Here is a 20,192-nt window from a genome sequence, read left to right on the forward strand (position 1 = left end):
GAAGTTAGCTAAAGAGTTGGGATGCTGTGTAAGGCATAAATAAAGCTAAAATACAAAGGTTTGGGCACCGTTTTGCATGTTTCCCTACTGTAGGGGTCTCTGCAAGCATTCTGAGAGGGTACAAGATGACAACTTTGGAATTCTACTAGAAACAGTCGATTATATTCGTTTGTCAAAGCTGAATTCAGGGCAAACTACGCTAAATTACCGTTTTTAGCTAACAGCTACAATAAGCATAACAGTTACTGTACGGCTATCTTTTGTTAACATGACGCTTGTTCTTATACATGTAATACATTTATTACCAACCTGAGAGTTTATCCGCTGGTCATTCGACATGACGAATGACTTCTGAAGTCTTAATTCAGCTCAAGACGCTGTAGATTCCCGTCAGTAACACTTTCGGTCCGCTAGTAAAACGTAGTTCTATTAATCTGAGCTTGAACCGGAACCGGATGTAAGTTCCAAAAAACTGAATTTTGGAACTGAAATTGAATTGTAGAACTGAAACTGAATGGTGAGAAGTGAAACTGAAATTATTCGAGAGCTGAATTTTTAAAGGATAAAATGCAGTTTCAAAGCAAATCAATTCATTTTCAAAATATAAAATTCAATTTCAATTTAGTGATGATCATTTTCAAACCATAAATTCAATTTCAAATTAGACTAATTCAAATTCAGTTTTCAAAAGCATTTATTCAAGTTACAATTCAGATTCAATCTGAGCAATTCAAATTCAAATTGAACTTATTCAAATTCAGTTTCTGATGGCACAGATTTCTGCCCATACAATTCATTCAATTTCAATTCAATTCAATTTTATTTATATAGCGCCAAATCACAACATAAGTCACCTCAAGGCGCTTCATAGATACAGAGAAAAACCCAACAATCATATGACCCCCTATGAGCAAGCACTTTGGCAACAGTGGGAAGGAAAAACTCCCTTTTAACAGGAAGAAACCTCCGGCAGAACCAGGCTCAGGGAGGGGCGGCCATCTGCTGCGACCGGTTGGGCTGAGAGAAGGAAGACAGGATAAAAGACATGCTGTGGAAGAGAGACAGAGGTTAATAACAGATATGATTCAATGCAGAGAGGTCTATTAATACATAGTGAGTGAGAAAGGTGACTGTGTTAGGTGTGGCTGTGTGCAGACAGGAATAGGACCCAAGGTGCAGACTCCGGAGACAGTCGTGAACTCAAAATGGCTTTAATGTGATACTCAAAATATATCATAACTGGAAAAACTCAAAATAACCTTAAACTGGAGGAATGACAGAACACACAGCAAGGTAAACGGTAGATCGCAACACAGACACAGAGAAACACAGGGCTTAAATACACAGAGGGAGCAATCAGGGAATGAATAACAGGAGGGAAACACAGCTGGGGCAAATCAGAACTGACGAGACCAAAGGAAGCATAAACTGAACACACTGAGATAAGACAGAGACCTTCAAAGTAAAACAGGAAACACATAACACAGACTCACATGCAGGCACTACAGAGGGAACAGAGACGTGGGACCAGGGCAGACACAAACACTGACTGAACACGGGGATATAGGAACTAAGGATACACAGAGACGCGAACTAGACAAGGGGATACAGGTGATAACAAAATCAAATAACCAAAAACACAAAACACTGGGTCACCGACCCAGGAACCCTAACAGACTGGAAAGGAAAAACTCAATGCATCATGGGAATCCCCCGGCAGCCTATGTCTGTTGCAGCATAACTAAGGGAGGATTCAGGGTCACCTGGTCCAGCCCTAACTATATGCTTTAGCAAAAAGGAAAGTTTTAAGCCTAATCTTAAAAGTAGAGATAGTGTCTGTCTCCCGAATCCAAACTGGAAGCTGGTTCCACAGAAGAGGGGCCTGAAAACTGAAGGCTCTGCCTCCCATTCTACTTTTAAATACTCTAGGAACAACAAGTAGGCCTGCAGAGCGAGAGCGAAGTGCTCTAATAGGGTGATATGGTACTACAAGGTCATTAAGATAAGATGGGGCCTGATTATTTAAGACCTTGTATATGAGGAGCAGGATTTTGAATTCAATTCTGGATTTAACAGGAAGCCAATGAAGGGAAGCCAAAACAGGAGAAATATGCTCTCTCTTTCTAGTCCCTGTCAGGACTCTTGCTGCAGCATTTTGGATTAACTGAAGGCTTTTCAGTGAGTTTTTTGGACATCCTGATAATAATGAATTACAGTAGTCCAGCCTGGAAGTAATAAATGCATGAACTAGTTTTTCAGCGTCACTCTAAGACAGGATATTTCTAATTTTAGAGATGTTGCGCAAATGGAAGAACGCAGTCTTACATATTTGTTTAATATGTGCATTGAAGGACATGTCCTGGTCAAAAATGACTCCAAGGTTCCTCACAGCGTTACTGGAGGCCAAGGTAATGCCATCCAGAGTAAGAATCTGGTTAGATACCATATTTCTAGGCTTTTCAGGGCCAAGTACAATAACCTCAGTTTTATCTGAATTAAGAAGCAGAAAGTTAGCGGCCATCCAGATCTTTATGTCTTTAAGACATTCCTGCAGTTTAACTAATTGGTGTGTGTTATCTGGCTTCATGGACAGATAGAGCTGGGTGTCATCTGCATAGCAGTGAAAATGTATGCTATGTCTTCTAATGATGCTGCCTAAGGGAAGCATGTATAATGTAAACAGAATTGGTCCTAGCACTGAACCCTCTGGAACTCCATAATTAACCTCAGTGTGTGAAGAGGACTCTCCATTTACATGCACAAACTGGAGTCTATTAGATAGATATGATACAAACCACTGCAGTGCAGTACCTGTAATACCTACAGCATGTTCTAATCGCTCTAATAGGATATTATGGTCGACAGTATCAAATGCTGCACTAAGGTCTAGCAGGACAAGCACAGAGATGAGTCCACTGTCAGAGGCCATATGAAGATCATTTGTAACCTTCACTAAAGCTGTTTCTGTGCTGTGATGAGCTCTGAAACCTGACTGAAACTCTTCAAATTAGGCATTCCTCTGCAGATGATCTGTTAGCTGTTTGACAACTACTCTTTCAAGGATTTTTGATATGAAAGGAAGGTTGGAGTTATTTTGAGCTAAGACTGCTGGGTCTAGAGATGGCTTTTTGAGTAAAGGTTTAACTACAGCTAGCTTGAAGGCCTGTGGTACATAGCCGATCATTAGAGATAGGTTGATCATATTTAAGATCGAAGAATTAATTAATGGCAGGACTTCTTTGAGCAGTTTTGTAGGAATGGGGTCTAAAAGACACGTTGATGGCTTGGAGGAAGTAATTATTGAAGTTAACTCAGAAAGATCAATTAGAGAAAAAGAGTCTAACTTAACATCAATGGTACTAAGAGTAGCTGTAGATAATATTACATCTGTGGGATGGTTATTGGTAATTTTTTCTCTAATGATAAAAATTTTATTTGTGAAGAAGTTCATGAAGTCATTACTAGTTAACGTTAAAGGGATTGTTGGCTCAAATGAGCTCTGACTTTTTGTCAGCCTGGCTACAGTGCTGAAGAGAAACCTGGGGTTGTTCTTATTTTCTTCAATCAGTGATGAATAGTAAGATGTTCTGGCTTTGCGGAGGGCTTTCTTATAAAGCAGCAAACTATTTCTCCAGGCTAAATGATGATCCTCTAAATTTGTGACACGCCATTTCCTCTCCAGATTACGAGTCATCTGCTTTAGGGTACGGAGTCAGGTACTTCTGATTTGAGGACTTAGTTTTCACAGGAGCTACAGTATCCAGAGTCGTACGTAGTGAGGAGGTGAAATTATTAACAAGATAATCGACCTCTGTTGGGGTAGCATTCAGATAGCTGCTCTGCTCTATGTTGGTACAGGGCATTGAAGATGATAACAGTGGGTGGATTATATTCTTAAACTTAGTTACAGCGCTTTCAGAAAGACATCTACTTTGATAAAGTCTACTCTCCACCGCTGTGTAATCAATTATTGTAAATGTAAATGTTATCAGGAAATGATCAGACAGGAGAGGGTTTTCAGGAAACACTGTTAAATGTTCAGTTTCTATGCCATATGTTAAAACAAGATCTAGAGTGTGATTAAAGTGGTGGGTGGGTTCTTTTACATTTTGAGAGAAACCAATTGAGTCTAATAACAGATTAAATGCCATGTTGAGGCTGTCATTTTTAGCATCTACATGGATGTTAAAATCACCCACAATAATTATTTTATCTGAGCTCAGAACTAAATTAGATATAAAGTCTGAGAAATCAGACAGAAACTCTGTGTAAGGCTCAGGTGGACGATAGATGATAACAAGTAAGACTGGTTTCTGAGTTTCACAGCTGGGGTGGGCAATGTTAAGCATCAGGCTTTCAAATGAATTAAAAGTCTGTCTTGGTCTTTCATTAATTAATAGGCTGGCCTCGGGGCTTTGCCGCAGGGCCTCTATAAGTCCTGGCTGACGTCAGTCTTTCGGCGTGTCCCTTTTCCCCTCGGTGAACGTCGATTCCAAGGATCCGGCTCAAGAAGGACCAATTAATGATAGGTTTGTAACGTAAACCTGTTCGCTGGAACGTTAAGGACAATTTGCTACGCAGCAAAAAGCAAGACACAAGGCACCAAAGTTCTCTGGTTTACTCATGCATAAGGGAGACCTGCCTGGAGCCAAGTGTCGTCCCACCACTTGACCTCCGTCAGACTCTCAGCCAGGTTCCCCATAGCACTCCTTTTATTATGGTTAAATGAATATGCATAGGGTCATTAATATATAACATCTTACATAGGTATACATGTGAACAGAGAATACTGTATGTGTGTGTGTGTGTGTGCGTGTGTGTGTGGGGTCAGAGTATGGCCCCATAAACGACTTCCCTTAACCTGCTGGTCTGGAAAATCCAACAGTTCATCTATATGTAAAAAGGCACTTAGACTAAAACTAACATAGCTACGCTAATCCTACCGTAAAACAATAAAACAAGGTATGACCTCTTCCCATGCTCCCAGGATGTAGCCTTTGCAGCCTGCTAAAGATCACACATCCTATCACTACACAATTGATTATCCACCTCTAAGCATATATGGTTAAATATTTCCTAATACAAATGACAATAATAAAATCTCAACCCATCAAGTGACTTGCAGGTTTCTTTGAAAAATACTTATATCCAGGTTCTTCCTTTTTGCTGCCATCCTCCTCTCTTCCTCGCAGCGCAGGCTTGCCGCTGCAAAAACTAAACAGAGCTCCCTGGAAGGCACAGCCAATCACATTGGCCATATTTGTCACATGAGGTAGGACTCCAGTAGAGGACGTAATTTAACCCTTTCTGCACCGCTAGGTGAATGAGACGTTGACAGATCTTTTTTTTTTTTTTCTTTTTATAGGGTTTGATTTTCTTTACTCGAATAGATCAAATTATTGGTGGGGACAATTCAATAATCGCTGAATATTGGTGGGGACATGTCCCTTCCGTCCATGCCAAATCGACACCCTTGGACTGAATGTCATGTAAAGCAGTCTAAAGGTCCTTAGGGACTAAGTAAAGCGCTATACAAATAAACGCCATTTACAATTTACTATTGCTTTCGTCCCTAGCAGGATGCCAAATTCCACATATTTTGTATGCATATTTTGTATGAAAGTGACCACAAGCACTTGCTTACTATTTCAACAGTACTGAAATTATGAAGAGTTCTTTGAAAGTGAGCATTATCCATTTCTGATTTGTGTGACATATTTTTGGTTTTCATTTTTTATGTTCAGAGAGTAAATAGTAAATGTTTGTGTGATCCATGCAAACTATGGGTGATTATGACTATCTGCTAGCAACAAAAGCATTGATATATTGAAGAAAAAGAAATAGTGGAGAAAACAGAACAATAAAAGTTCAATATACTAGATTAAATAACCCTAACCTTATTAACAATAGCATAAGACATCAAACTTTCTATAGAATAATTAAGAAATCAAATCAGGAACAATAAAACCCAACAGAAAGCCACAAAATAGCTATTTTCACTAATAATCCCAAGCTCTGTCAATTCTGGAACAATGACAAAACAATAAAAATGAAAGATAAGAAAATGTTCAGATGAAGTGCAACATGTATGACAACAACTGACTCTTATGTTCGTTTATAGTCTTCTATCCATATCTAATGCACTTAAGGTAGTTTTTGAAAAAGTGAAGCTGCAGTTTGAATTCTCTATCATTTCTTCCAGGGCTTCTGAATTTGTTGTAGGTAGGATTACGGTTTTCGCCTGTTTTAGGTTGATGGTCAATTGTCACATCACCACATGAGGCAACCATCAAAGAGCCCAGGCCATCCATGAAGAACTCTAAAGTCAGAAAGAGAGATTTGCCATTTGACAAAAAATCATACTGCAATTTTCAATGTAAACTGTTTTGAGATCTGGACTTACCTGAATGTGCTACTCGCTGGAGCTTCGGGTCAAATCTCACCCTCTGCATGGCATCTGTACGAGCCAGGAAGAAGTTGACCACTCCACTGGCCAAATGGCATTGTGGGTAACTAGGAAGGGAATGGAATTTACCACCAGACTTCCTGTAGAGGCAGCCACCTTCGTTTTCATCTCCTTCCTCATACAGAATAGAAAAGTGAAACTTGTTCCCTTGCACTGACCCACCAACCTAATTAGAGAAAAACCAAACAACTCATTATAAAGTCAACCCTAAACAGATGTAACAGATGTTCAAACCTGGTGATTGAGAAGAATAATCTTAAATTACTTTTGAAAACAAAAGACCATCTCAGTTTGTTACATACTCAGCTCTCTTCCTCTTTTCCCCTTCCTTTTTAACTCATTAAGTGTATGGTATCACCTGTAAAAATACCATCCCAACCCCTTCACCCTAATTCTTGAATCTTGAAAATAATTTTTCTCTGTGTCAGTTAGAATTGTTAGTTTTTGCCACCTGAATACAAAAACCTAGGAGAACAACGAAGACTGCATATTCTAAAAGTACAACGTTAGGGTCATCAGCCTACTACTGTAGCTGTTACAGTTCTACTTAAACCAGTTAAAACAAATTGAACGATCCAACACAAGCTATTTTATCCTTACCATATCTAGTTCTGGGACTGCCTCCATCACCTCCACAAGTTTCTCTATCTTTGTCTTCTCAGAAAACAAAAAGTCGTCATCCACCCACAAGAAGTACTTGGTGGTAACCTGCGACACAGCCAGATTTCTGCCTGCAAACCAGCCCTGAGGGAAAAAAAAAACATCCCGAATTCATATATCGGAATGGTACCTGGTTTGATGGTTTGACTGAAATTGTACTTGATAAATCTTCCATAAATTTAATCGACAATTGCATATCTTATGTTCTATAAATGTAATTTTAGTCCAAAATATTGCTAAATACTCATAAATCATGAAATTATTGCATGTGCATACCTGTGCTGGAGGCATGATGTAATGCTGGATGTTTTCTCCAGTAATGCTCTCTGGTTCTAAGCTGTCATCTGCAATAATCACTTTTATGTTACTATAGAATTTCCGGATGCTATCCAACAACACCCTCAGTTGTTTGTAGCGCAGGAAGGTCTTTGTGACAATGGTAACTTGAGAGCTGATATCTAACAAACAGAAGTATACAGAGAATATTGTTATAAAAGATGGATTACTAGTAATGGCACCGAGTAGCATTAGATTTCTGAATCATTCAAAATAAATTAAATGTGCATTCCTTCTAATAACCAGTAGTGGGTGCATTCTCTGGTTTAAAAAAATCTAATGTATGTCTCTCGCTAGCAAAGTTGACCCACACAACAAAGTAAAGCTATTTTTCGGTAATGAGCCAGACACAGAACCCAATGTATTAGCCAGATGTCCCTTAACTACAGTTTGGAGCCGCAGACCTGTTTTATACATGCGCAAAATAGTTTTCTATACAAGATGGAAGCAAAAAGTGCAGCCTTACCTAATGCCCACCCTAGTGTTACTCATTTTATATTAAGATTTAAAAATCTAGTTGGTGTTGGTATGGCGAGTATCCTTCATTAAAAATTAGAAATCACACAGCTATAGTGCATTCATCTAGTTGTAAAAAGCTTGATAATATATTAATATAATCCAAAGTATTCAAAATACGTTGCTCTCATTGAGTAATGTAACAGAATACGTTACAAAATACATTTTGGAGCATGTATTCTGTAAACTGTAGTGGAATACTTTTTAAAAGTAACCTTTCCAACACTGGTAATAAAGTCTCAAAGCATTACTCTTATGCTCACTTGATTTATAACCTCAGTAAACATTTCCCTTAAAGTTTATCATTTTATTTTAATCTTATACAATAAACAGATTATTTTTATTAATTATAATAATAATAATAATATGTAATAGGAACATTGTAACTGAAAGACTTTCTCAAACCCTATAGTGAGGGTTCTTTTATTCCGTATGTTACATTGGAAATATGTTAATGTCTTGTGTTTTTATAATTAGCTAGGATTTAGTTGAGTTTTATTTTGGGTTTTGTGCCATCTGTGTCTCCTTAGTTATGTATCATGTTTCCTGTCCAGTCTGTCATGTTTCTCATGTCAGTGTTGTGTCCACATCAAGATTGTGTGTGATGTCTACGTCTCTCAACGTATCCCATTCAGGGCTCACAAAATCGCTAGCCCGACGTCCCGGGACTAGCGATTTTTCCAGTCGGGCTACCAAAATCCATCTCAGCCCTGCCTGTCAGGCTATCATAGGAAGGAAAGATATGTCAATGCTTTTCCATTCTTTCGCAAATGTAGCTGAGTAATTATGTCATCAGCATCGATGAGCCACTGTCAATATGTGACACATTAAAATCGCGTTTGAATTTGCGCTTGTTTTTTACTTTCACTTTCACTTTGCGATCGCGCGAACTGTGTATAGAGAGCGGCAGCACTGATTGGTAAGTCACAGATTAATTGCGCACTAATTCCTCTGGCATTTTCTTATCAATGGTTAGCTTACTATCAAACATGACAAGTGAAATCTCCTGCAGCAAGCTTAAACGTGATAGAGGTTGATTGCGCACAGACTTGCTGATCGTTATGTATATATGTGTGTAAAAGCAGATGGCTTTCCGCAGGTATTTTAGTTCTGCAGAGCCAAACAAGACAGGTCAGGGTGAAGAAGGGGCAGCCAAAGAAAAGCTTACCACAAATCGGAAAAGTTATGACAAATCAGACTATGAGGCAAAAGGAAAGCACAGCTTTTTTGGTTTCATGGACAAAATAATTTATGTGGCTGGAATATGACAAGCTAAATAACATGATGTTCTGCCAGGCCTGTTGTGAGTTTCCCTCAATTTCTGAGTCGACAAGCGCCTTTGTTACTGGGACTAGTCATTTTAAGAAAGACTCCATCAGAACCCATGAGAAATGCAAGAAATGCATTATTGCCCAGTCTGCAGTATCTCTCCCAGAACAAACACCAATTGCAAAAAACATACTAAAAACAAACCAAGCATAACAAGAAGTCCTGAAAAAGCTGTTTAGAACAGCGTACTATGTTGCACAGAGTGAACTACCATTGGCAAGATTTAGCAGTCTTTGCAATTTTCAAAACGCAAATGTCCTAGATCTTGGTTCCACTTGCCTCTTACTGAACACTGATTCATGTTCTACACAGTTCTTGCAAGTTCATAGAAATTTCTGTTCAATTAGAACCAAATATTTGAGTTGATAATTGTAATTTGTTGTTGTAATTTGTGTTTTAAATATTTTTAGATTGATGTTTTGTTTCCTTTACAATATTATACATTAAAGTATAATATTGTAAAGGAAACAAAACATCTATCAAAAAATTGTCCTCTTCTTTTTTTATTCGGGCTACTTAAATTTATTTTGGGCAACCAAAAACTGAAGAGTGCCTGCCCGAAGGGCTACCAGGGATTTTGAAATTTTGCGAGCCCTGCCGTTTTATTTTGAAGAGTCTAGTACTTCCATGTTAAATGTGCTTTGTTTTACTTTCCCCTGTGGCATCACGTCTATTTGTGTCAGCTGTGTCTCCCCAGATGTTTCCTCTTCCCTCATTACCCTTCTGTATATTTATCACCTGTTCTTTGTTGGGTTGTCTGTTTGTCTCCACGCCAAGTCAGGTCTCGTCACAGAGTTTTCTTTCTCCTGTTCAGGTTAGTGTTCATGTTCTAGTTCTCTAATGTCATAGTTTCTCATGTTCCTGTTAAGGCAATGTTCAAGTCACAGTTCTCATGTTTTAGTTTTAGCTTTTCCCATGTTTTAGTTTTAGCTTTTGCCTTGCTTTATTTTTGTTTTGACATCAGCCTAAATAAACATCTCGCCCTTTGCTACCTTGTTTTTCTCCCAAGTCTGCGTTTTTGGTCCACCATGACAGCACAACCTGACCAGCATGGACTAAGCAGTTGAGGTAGGCAGTCTGTGCAGAATTGAGCACTCATCAGCAGGTCCTCAGACTCCAGGACAATGTCCATCGTGCTGGAGGCCACGGACGCAGAAGGGAGCCGCATCACCATTCATCAACTGGCAAAAGTGTTGGACTCCCTGGTTCTGTTGAAAGAGGGGCTCTATGCCCTTGTGCTGGCGCAGGCTGACATTGGCCAGCTCAGGGTTGGCTCGCTGAGCCTCTTCCTCTGCCCAGAGTCGCCTAAATACACCTTTACGTCACGCACAAGTCACTTGCCCTCACTGCCTCAGATGGATCTCGCATGAGGTCAGATGATGAGGAGGTTGCTGCCACTACATCTTCAGCTCATGTGGCATCAGCTTCCCTTTCGCCCACTTCTAGGAGGAAACGTCATCTGCACCACAAGCGCTCCTCACTGCGGTGGGAATCCTAGACTTCCCTTGAGTGCATGAGCAGTTACCCCCTGCTTGGAGGATGTAAAGACTGATACAACTGGGTATATGGGTCATGTGTATGTTGTGTGCAGCCATGGGCCAGTTGCAGACACACTGCTGGTCCTGTGCTGGCCCGGAACAGTTTCACCTCTGGCCCCAGATGTCAGCCTAATGTGTACCTTAAACAGTGCCATCATTGCCAGACCTGGCCCACATCTGGTTGATATACACCCTGCCATGACACCAGTCAGTCAGAAGTGCCAGCTTGATGCCGGATCCGGGCCAGACCTGTTTTCTATGAGCCTGGGCCACATAAACCAAACCACAATCAGGCCAGATGTGGCATGCCATCACATAGACAGTGCCATTTATGCCAGGCCTGGCCCATATCTGGATGACATACCATCTACCAAGCCAGAAGTCAGCCAGCAATGCTGGCTTGACACAAGATCAGGGCCAGACCTCTCTGCTATGTGGGCATCTATTACCTGCCACCTTTATATATATATATATATATATATATATATATATATATATATATATATATATAACCTGCCAGTACTACATGGAAGCTCCTGTCAGGCATCATATCGGCTAAGATGAACAGGCACATGGGTCAATACATGAGAGGGACACAGAAAGGAATTGGCAAGAATACCAGAGGCGCAAAACACCAGCTACTGGTAGACAGAACAATCAGCCGAGACTGCAAGACCAGACTGACCAACCTGTGCACTGCCTGGATTGATTACAAGAAGGCCTATGACTCAATGCCCCACAGCTGGATACTGGAATGCCTAGAATTGTACAAGATCAATGGGACCCTAAGAGCCTTCATCAGGAACTCAATGGGGATGTGGCGTACAACACTAGAGGCCAACTCCAAGCCCATAGCACAAGTCACCATCAAGTGCGGGATCTACCAAGGAGATGCTCTGTCCCCACTGCTGTTCTGCATAGGCCTGAACCCCCTCAGTGAGATCATTAACAAGACTGGCTACGGATACCGACTACGGAACGGAGCAGTTGTCAGCCACCTCCTGTACATGGATGACATCAAGCTGTATGCCAAGAGTGAACGAGACATCGATTCACTGATCCACACTACCAGGCTATACAGCAATGACATTGGAATGTCGTTCGGACTGGAGAAGTGTAGTCGGATGGTAACAAAGAGAAAAGCTGCAACCACCAAGTACCTGCAGAGGGTCAGGCAAGTCCTGAGGAGTCAGCTGAATGGTAAGAACAAGATCCGGGCCATCAACACGTACGCCCTGCCCGTGATCAGGTACCCTGCTGGGGTAATAGGCTGGCCAAAGGAGGAGATAGAAGCCACTGACATAAAGACAAGAAAGCTCCTTACCATGCATGGAGGGTTTCACCCCAAGTCCAGCACCCTGAGGCTGTACGCTAAGCGGAAGGAAGGGGGCCGGGGACTGGTGAGTGTCAGCACCACAGTCCAGGATGAGACAAGGAACATCCAAGAATACATTGGGAAGATGGCCCCAACTGACCGAGTGCTCAGTGAATACCTCAGGCAGCAGAAACCCAAGAAAGAGGAGGGAGACGAGGAACCATCATGGAAGGACAGGCCCCTGCACGGTATGTACCACCGGCAGATAGAGGAGGTGGCTGATATCCAGAAATCCTACCAGTGGCTGGACAAAGCTGGACTGAAAGACAGCACAGAGGCACTAATCATGGCAGCACAAGAACAAGCTCTGAGCACAAGATCCATAGAGGCTGGGGTCTATCACACCAGGCAAGACCCCAGGTGCAGGCTGTGTAAAGATGCCCCAGAGACAATCCAGCACATAACAGCAGGGTGCAAGATGCTAGCAGGCAAGGCATACATGGAACGCCATAACCAAGTGGCCGGCATAGTGTACAGGAACATCTGTGCCGAGTATAACCTGGAAGTCCCGAGGTCAAAATGGGAGATGCCCCCAAGGGTGGTGGAGAATGACCGAGCTAAGATCCTGTGGGACTTCCAGATACAGACGGACAAAATGGTGGTGGCTAACCAACCGGACATAGTGGTGGTAGACAAACAGAAGAAGACAGCCGTAGTGATCGATGTAGCGGTTCCGAATGAGAGCAATATCAGGAAGAAGGAACACGAGAAGCTGGAGAAATACCAAGGGCACAGAGAAGAGCTCGAGAGGATGTGGAGGGTGAAGGTAACGGTGGTCCCCGTGGTAATCGGAGCACTAGGTGCGGTGACTCCCAAGCTAGGCGAGTGGCTCCAGCAGATCCCGGGAACAACATCGGAGATCTCTGTCCAGAAGAGCGCAGTCCTGGGAACAGCTAAGATACTGCGCAGGACCCTCAAGCTCCCAGGCCTCTGGTAGAGGCCCGAGCTTGAAGGATAAACCGCCCGCAGGGGCGTGCTGGGTGTTTTTTTTTTTATATATATATATATACCTCGTCTGCGCGTGAATCTGTTTCAAACATTGTGACAGAACTATCCAGCCAACATGGGCTCAGCGGGTCAGGATCCTGTGGCTCAGGCATTGGCTGCTCAGGAGGTGGCGTTAGCTCGTCACGAACAAATGCTAATGCAATTGAGGAATGAGATCGCTGCATTAACTCATGCTGCCGCCCGACTTACTCCTCTGGAGGCTGACGTACAGACAGGGAATCTCCCGTCTGCGAACGCAGCCCCTCCAGCCTCTCCGACTGCCGCTGCGGCAGCCAGTCCACCTCCGGGCGTTACACCTTCTCTGGAGGGACCCCTGCCTATGCCGGAGCCGTTCTCGGGTGAGTCAGACAAATGTGCCGGTTTCCTAGCACAATGCTCATTGATCTTCAGAGAACAGTGACGTTTTCATAACAATGACGGAGCTAAAACAACGTTTTTCGTTTAACTGCTGAGAGATCGAGCACTGAAATGGGCTCAGGTCATATTGAATTCGGACCCTGAGATAACATATACAGATTTTTTTTTATCTAAGTTTAAGACTGTGTTCTCCCAAGGCTCCGGCACTGAAACAGCTGCACTCCGCTTATTGAACTTCAAACAAGGTAAGCGGCGCATGTCTGACTATGCAATAGATTTTTGGATTCTGGACGAAGAAACAGGCTGGGGTCAGGAAGCGCTGAGAAGCGTGCTTTTGAACAACACATGGGAAGAATTAAAGGATGAATTAATCATGCGTGACCTGCCAACTTCTGTTAATGAATTAATGTCTTTATGCATTAAGGTGGATGAGCAGCTGCGGGCTCACCGGATGCAGCGACACTACACCTCCCATAAGGCACTGGGGCAACTGGGAGCGGGAGCTGCGCCCGAATCTGTTTTTTCCTGAGCACCTAGGGAGTGGGGGCAGTGAGGAAGAACCCATGCAGATAGGCAGCTCTCATCTCTCTGCGGCCGAGCACATCTCTCTGCTGCCGAACAGAACTTTATTGACTCGGAATTAGGTCAATAGCTCTGTCTGAATCTGGACCTCTTGCCTCATGCCCTGCGTGTCACCATTTTGTCAGGACAGTGTCTTCCCGACATCACGCACGTTTCCGAACCTGTAACACTCACCCTGTCAGGCAACCATTCGGAAGAGATTTGTTTTTTTGTCTTCCGAGCCACTCAAACTCCGCTGGTTTTGGGGCACCCCTGGCTTCAACAACACAACCCACGTATCAATTGGCAGAAGGGATGTATCACTAGGTGGGGGGAGGAGTTCCACATGACTTGCCTAAGAGCTGCCTCGACTTCCAGCTGGGTGGCCTCTCCATCCGAGCCGCCTGTGACTTTCGACTTAGCCAATGTTCCCTCGGTTTATCATGACCTTGCTGAGGTTTTTCAGAAAGACCGTGCACAGTCACTCCCTCCCCACCATCCTTATGACTGTGCTATTGACCTGCTCCCCGGCACTCCGTTGCCAACCAGTCGTTTCTATAGCCTCTCCCTCCCTGAGTGAGAGGCTATGGAGAAATACATCTCTGAATCCCTTTTTGCCGGCATAATTCGCCCTTCCTCCTCTCCTGTTTCCGCGGGGGTTTTCTTTGTGGAAAAAAAAGACAAAACACTCCGACCATGCATCGATTACCGCGGGCTGAATAAAATCACCGTCAAGAACAAATACTCGCTGCCCCTTCTCACCTCCGCCTTCGAATTCCTTCAGGGAGTAACCATTTTTAGCAAGTTGGATTTGAGAAACGCTTACAATCTGGTCCGCATTCGCGAAGGTGATGAGTGGAAAACTGCCTTTAACACCCACCTGGGGCATTTCGAGTATTTGGTTATGCCCTTTGGCTTAACCAACGTCCCGGCAGTTTTTCAGGCATTAGTTAATGATGTGCTTCGGGATTTTATTAACCGCTTCGTTTTCGTCTACTTAGACGACATTCTGATCTTTTCAAAATCCCATTCAGAACACAAAAACCACGTCAGGCAGGTTCTACAATGCCTCCTTGAGAATCGACTGTTTGTCAAGGGAGAAAAATGTGAATTCCATGTCTCCACAGTTGCCTTTCTAGGTTACATAATCGACCGAGGGAACCTCCATCCGGACCCAGCCAAGGTAAAAGCTGTTGTGGAGTGGCCAAAGCCTCCGAATCGACTCCAGTTGCAGTAGTTTCTTGGATTTGCAAACTTGTACAGGAGGTTTATTCAGGACTTCAGCTGAGTTGCCTTGACTCTCACTCAACTAACCTCTCCAAAAGTTCCTTTTAAGTGGACCGACGCAGCCAGTCTGCTTTTTAAGAACTTAAGAACCTGTTCTCTTCAGCACCCGTCCTGGTCCAGCCTGACCTCACATTACCATTCGTGGTCGAGGTCGACCCCTCTAACTCAGGCGTGGGGGCCGTGCTGTCACAGCAACAGACAGGTAAACTTCATCCATGTGCTTTCTTCTCCCACCAGCTATCCCCAGCGGAACGAAACTACGACGTTGGAGACCGAGAGCTGCTGGCAATAAAACTCGCTTTGGAGGAGTGGCGGCACTGGTTGGAGGGCACGGCTCAACCCTTCGTCGTTTGGACCAACCACAAAAACCTGGCCTACCTGCAATCTGCCAAAAGACTCAACGTGTGTTGGCGTGGTGTGCCAATACCTAGTGGATTGGGAGGGGTATGGCATGGAAGAGCGTTCTTGGGTCCCGCGAGCGGCCATTCTGGATAAGCGCATGCTGCTGGAGTTCCACCTTTCGCATTCGGGTAAGCCTGGTGGGTCGCTCCCGTTGAGGGGGGTACTGTCATGGTCCCCGTGCCTCACTGGCTGACTCTGTGTTTGGCAACATGTTTTGTTTGTTTTTCCTTTGCGCTCTCTCTCCTCTGCCGGGGCAGTGCTCATTACGGGCTTCCACCCCTGGCCCACGCACCTGTGCTCACAGTCACACCTGCAGCCGATCCCAGCTGATTTGGAGCACTATTTATGATGAAGGACCTGTGTCATCCTTCACTGGATCGTTGAGCCATCAGCGTCAGTCGCTCTGAAACAGAATCTGTTTCTGAATCGGTATCTGTGAGTTTGAGACTATCCCTAACCTGGACTTCTTTCTCTGTGTGTATATAGGTCTGCCCTGGACCCGAGCGAGCGTGTGTGTGTTTGGAACCCACTGGGAGCGTGTATTGGATTAATCCCTGTTTCTCCCTGGACCCTGGAGCCCCAGACCCTTTCCCCCGCCGCACTGTATATATATCCTCACCTGGTGTCTCACTGTAAATAAACGCACTTTCTCTTTGCCAAGGATACCTGGTCTGCGCGTGAGTCCGTTTCAAACATTGTGACATAATTATTATATTCTTGTGGATTTCCTACATCTTTAGGATGATATTTCTAACTAATCAGTTACTAGTTCTTAACTAAGCAAAGTTTTTCAGCTGGAAACAACTAGGAATGAAGAAGAGTTTTGAGAGTATAGTGTTTGTTTGTTTGTTTGTTTGTTTGTTTGTTTGTTTGTTTGTTTGTTTGTTTGTTTGTTTGTTTGTTTGTTTGTTTGTTTTGGGGGGGGGGTTCCACAAGTGTAGGTTAATGAGAAAATGACAATGATGGAAGGAGACAATAATTCTGCCTCAACATAACTAATGTTCTTAATTGTATGCAATGATAAACAAGATGCAAATAATAAAGAAGCATTTAAATGAATATGGACTTGGCTTTTGACCCCTGATGAAGAGTACACTTCTACCTGTTCCCATGTCATACAGGACTGGTACATGAGGCTGCTGGATGGTAATGGGAAACACGGCTTCATAGTTTTCAAACTGGAAAGTGACTGAACACAAAAATAACATTTGTTTAGGTTCAGAACAAGCGGGACTCTTGTTTAAAGAAAAATAACAAAGAAGCAATTCAGGACTCATTCTTTCAGTTATTTTAAATATAACATACAGGACTCATACATTAATGCTAATGTAAAATGCACATGACATTTTGCAAATTCAATTGTCATTTAAAAATGTGGGTTATAGCTCTTCACATTTTTGACACATACCAAGGTCTCCAGTGTTTATATGGTAGATGGTGCTGGTATAGGACACTTTGGCCAGCAGGTTATTGAGGACCAACAAGGTGCTAGACTCAATAGTCAGTTTTGTCTCTCCAGAACCTGTGAATTCAAACCAAACAACTTTACATTAGCTTTAAAATGAAGTTTAATTGGTTATGGCTAAGTGCCAATAGATGTGACAAATTTACTTTATGTATATTCACAGTAATATAATACTGCTGGTAATTTCTCAGAAAGGACTTATAATATAACAGGAGTAGTCTTTAATTCAGAGTAATTTATTCTGACTAATTAGGAAAGTGGTTTTCCTAATTAAATTATTCACCCATCCATTCTCTTGTGCTTATCCTTATTGGGAGGTCAGGGTGGGTCGCCACTCCGTCGCAGGCCTAACACATGCATATAGACAACTATTGGCACTCACATTCACAGGCAGTTTAGAATCACCAGTTAACCTAACCTCATTAACTGCATGTGTTTGGCTTCTGGGAGGAAGCCAGAGTATACAAGAGAACCAGTGAAAACACAGAGAGAACATGCAAACTCCGCACAAAAATACAGTAGATGGTGGAGATGAATTTAGGACCTTCTTGCTGTGATGCAACAGTGTTAACTACCATGCTTCCGTGCTGTCCAGCCAAAATACATTAGTTACTGATAATTGACAACGAGAATATGAAGTCCTGAACTTTACTAAATAAGATTCATGTAAAACCACCAATGCTACGCTGATTGAGGAGACACAATGTCTGAAATTGTATGGAGCTATGGAGGCAAGTTAAAGGGAAAACCATTATAACTTAAAAGGTGTAAAAAAAAAAAAGTTTTGCAGGGTAGGATTTTTTAAAAGGTGTCAAGATACCTTGTAAGTAAAAGAATACATGTATATGTCTTTGTCTTCTAACTTTTATCAGTCTTTTGAGATTACAATTTTTATTTTACACAGATGTTATCTAAAAAAAAAGTAATATTGGCTAGCTTAATGTGCTACTGACAGGACTCACTCAAGTTAATCTGATCTTTGTGTTTAGTCAAGACTCTTGCCCATGCAAAAGATCACTCGTGTTTTGTGTTTGTTCAAGTCGAATTAGTCACTTGCCACAGTTTAAATTATTTGTAAATATCTCCGGATTGAATTAAGTTTTTAACTGATTATTCTGCTTTGTTTTGCCTGTGTCCCGCACTTGAGTCATGTTTAGGGCTGGGTATCGTCACTGATATCTAGAATTGATTAGATTCCGATTCACAAGGTCCTGAATAGTTTCGATCCACAATTTGATTCGATTCGATTGTAATCGGTGAAATTTTGCCTCAGTCAGAAATATTATAATTCTGATCAACTATCAGTACATTTCCATATTTTTATATGTATAAAAAGAAAGCTGACACTTGCAAGACTTAATCAAAGGTGTAAGCATCACAGCAGATGCCTTTGTGTCAAAAACACAGAAAAAGATGAAGGCGATTTTCCTGGCCTGGGATTTTATAGCAGATAACCTTATAAATATTCTGCAATAGATCAAAAACGTAAGAAAGTCATTAACATTTGAACATTACCTGATTCTGCTGAAGTGAAGCAGAGCAAAGTTACAGACGTTTTATTAGTGACACAGCTAAGCATTTTGCAATTTTGCATATTTTTAAAAAGTTTAAATTTGTTCAGTAGCCTCATGCTGCCCCGACGTCAGCCAGCGCATACTGGAGATGACACAGGGACTGATCGGTTTTCTATCGCACATTTGCTGAGAGTAAGGGCGCCCTCCATTTGCGAGGTGCACCTGCTGCTTGCGACACAGGGAGGAGAGGGCGGGGCTGCAGACTTATAATTTGGAACTATGTTTTTTCGAAATTCTATATGCGAAAAGTGAACGCGAGAGCCCTGAAGTCAAAGTAAACTTTATTGTCATCTCCGCTACATACAGTCCAGTATATAGAGAGATGAGGCTCCAGTTACAACAGTGCAAGTAAACAAACAATAAATATAAGAAGAGTAAGAAAATAAATATACACTTTAGGACTCGGGGTAAAGGGATCAATAACAATTTAAAATTTATAATTTACAGTTTGATGATTTAAAGTCTCACACACAACCCATTGAAAGGGGAGGGGGGCGGCTGCTTCCAAATAGAGCACATTTCATTCATAATGATGTAAATCCAAGTCCATTATGTACTCACGATCTGAATCCTGGGTTGTGTGAAATCCCAGAAATACACCTTAGACAAAGTGAATTTGTGAACTAAGATGTAGGTCTATTAGGTTAAGTTGTGGCGATCCTCAAGTTGTGTTCATACTGGAGTGCAAAATTAAAACCAGGAAGATGGACAAGAAATGTTCAAAGCCATCAGTTGCTCAGTTTAGGAAAAAAAAATAGAAAAGGCAAGGCGGAGAAACGAGCAAAAGATACAGGTAAGCAGATATGTCGTTGGATAATGGCAGGTCATCCTGAAACAATCAGCATCAGAATACTGTACTAATCCCTAAGGAAATTATGTGTGTTACAGTTGCTCCAAGAAGAAATGGTAAAAATAGTAACAGTAACAGACTAAACTCCAAACAATACATTATGTTACAGATGTTAATATTAATTAGTCATTGTCAATTGTTGTTTTGTCCTGTTCTCGTTGTATGACGAATTATGATGGCTGTTTGGTAGCCGTTTGCATACAATGCATACTCTCTCTCCCTCTTCATGGCCCCTGCCCCCAGCATACCCTCACCACGTCTGTCCAGAATTTTCTGCCACAACTGATCACCAGGTGGCGCAATTCCCAGCACTCCACCCAATTAACCCAAGAAGGCTGAGCACTCATATGGGCAGTCCAACATAGCTGGACTGGCCTTTGGGCATACCGGGCATTTGCCCAGTGGGCCGATGGTGATTTTTCATTTTTATTTTTGTTTGTTTGTTTGTTTTTGTAACAGTATAAACAA

The 20,192-nt window shown here is 42.3% G+C and overlaps 1 protein-coding gene across 2 annotated transcripts in view; it reads right to left on the minus strand.

The window, feature by feature from the left end:
• Nucleotides 1–4,608: 4,608 nt before the first annotated feature.
• LOC309693853 (beta-1,4 N-acetylgalactosaminyltransferase 2-like) overlaps nt 4,609–20,192 on the minus strand; it is a 34,553-nt gene continuing 18,969 nt past the window's right edge. For both annotated transcript variants that reach the window (XM_082513435.1, XM_082513436.1), the window contains exons 7-12: nt 17,244–17,357; nt 16,938–17,024; nt 7,403–7,584; nt 7,067–7,210; nt 6,404–6,632; nt 4,609–6,319 (exon numbers count right to left, since the gene is read on the minus strand). In XM_082513435.1, the coding sequence (XP_082369561.1) occupies nt 6,126–6,319; nt 6,404–6,632; nt 7,067–7,210; nt 7,403–7,584; nt 16,938–17,024; nt 17,244–17,357 (950 nt within the window). In that variant the 3' untranslated portion in view covers nt 4,609–6,125. The remainder of the gene's footprint in view (nt 6,320–6,403; nt 6,633–7,066; nt 7,211–7,402; nt 7,585–16,937; nt 17,025–17,243; nt 17,358–20,192) is intronic.

Source organism: Aulonocara stuartgranti (genome assembly GCF_965226115.1).
Source record: "Aulonocara stuartgranti genome assembly, chromosome: 3".
NCBI classification, from domain to species: domain Eukaryota; kingdom Metazoa; phylum Chordata; class Actinopteri; order Cichliformes; family Cichlidae; genus Aulonocara; species Aulonocara stuartgranti.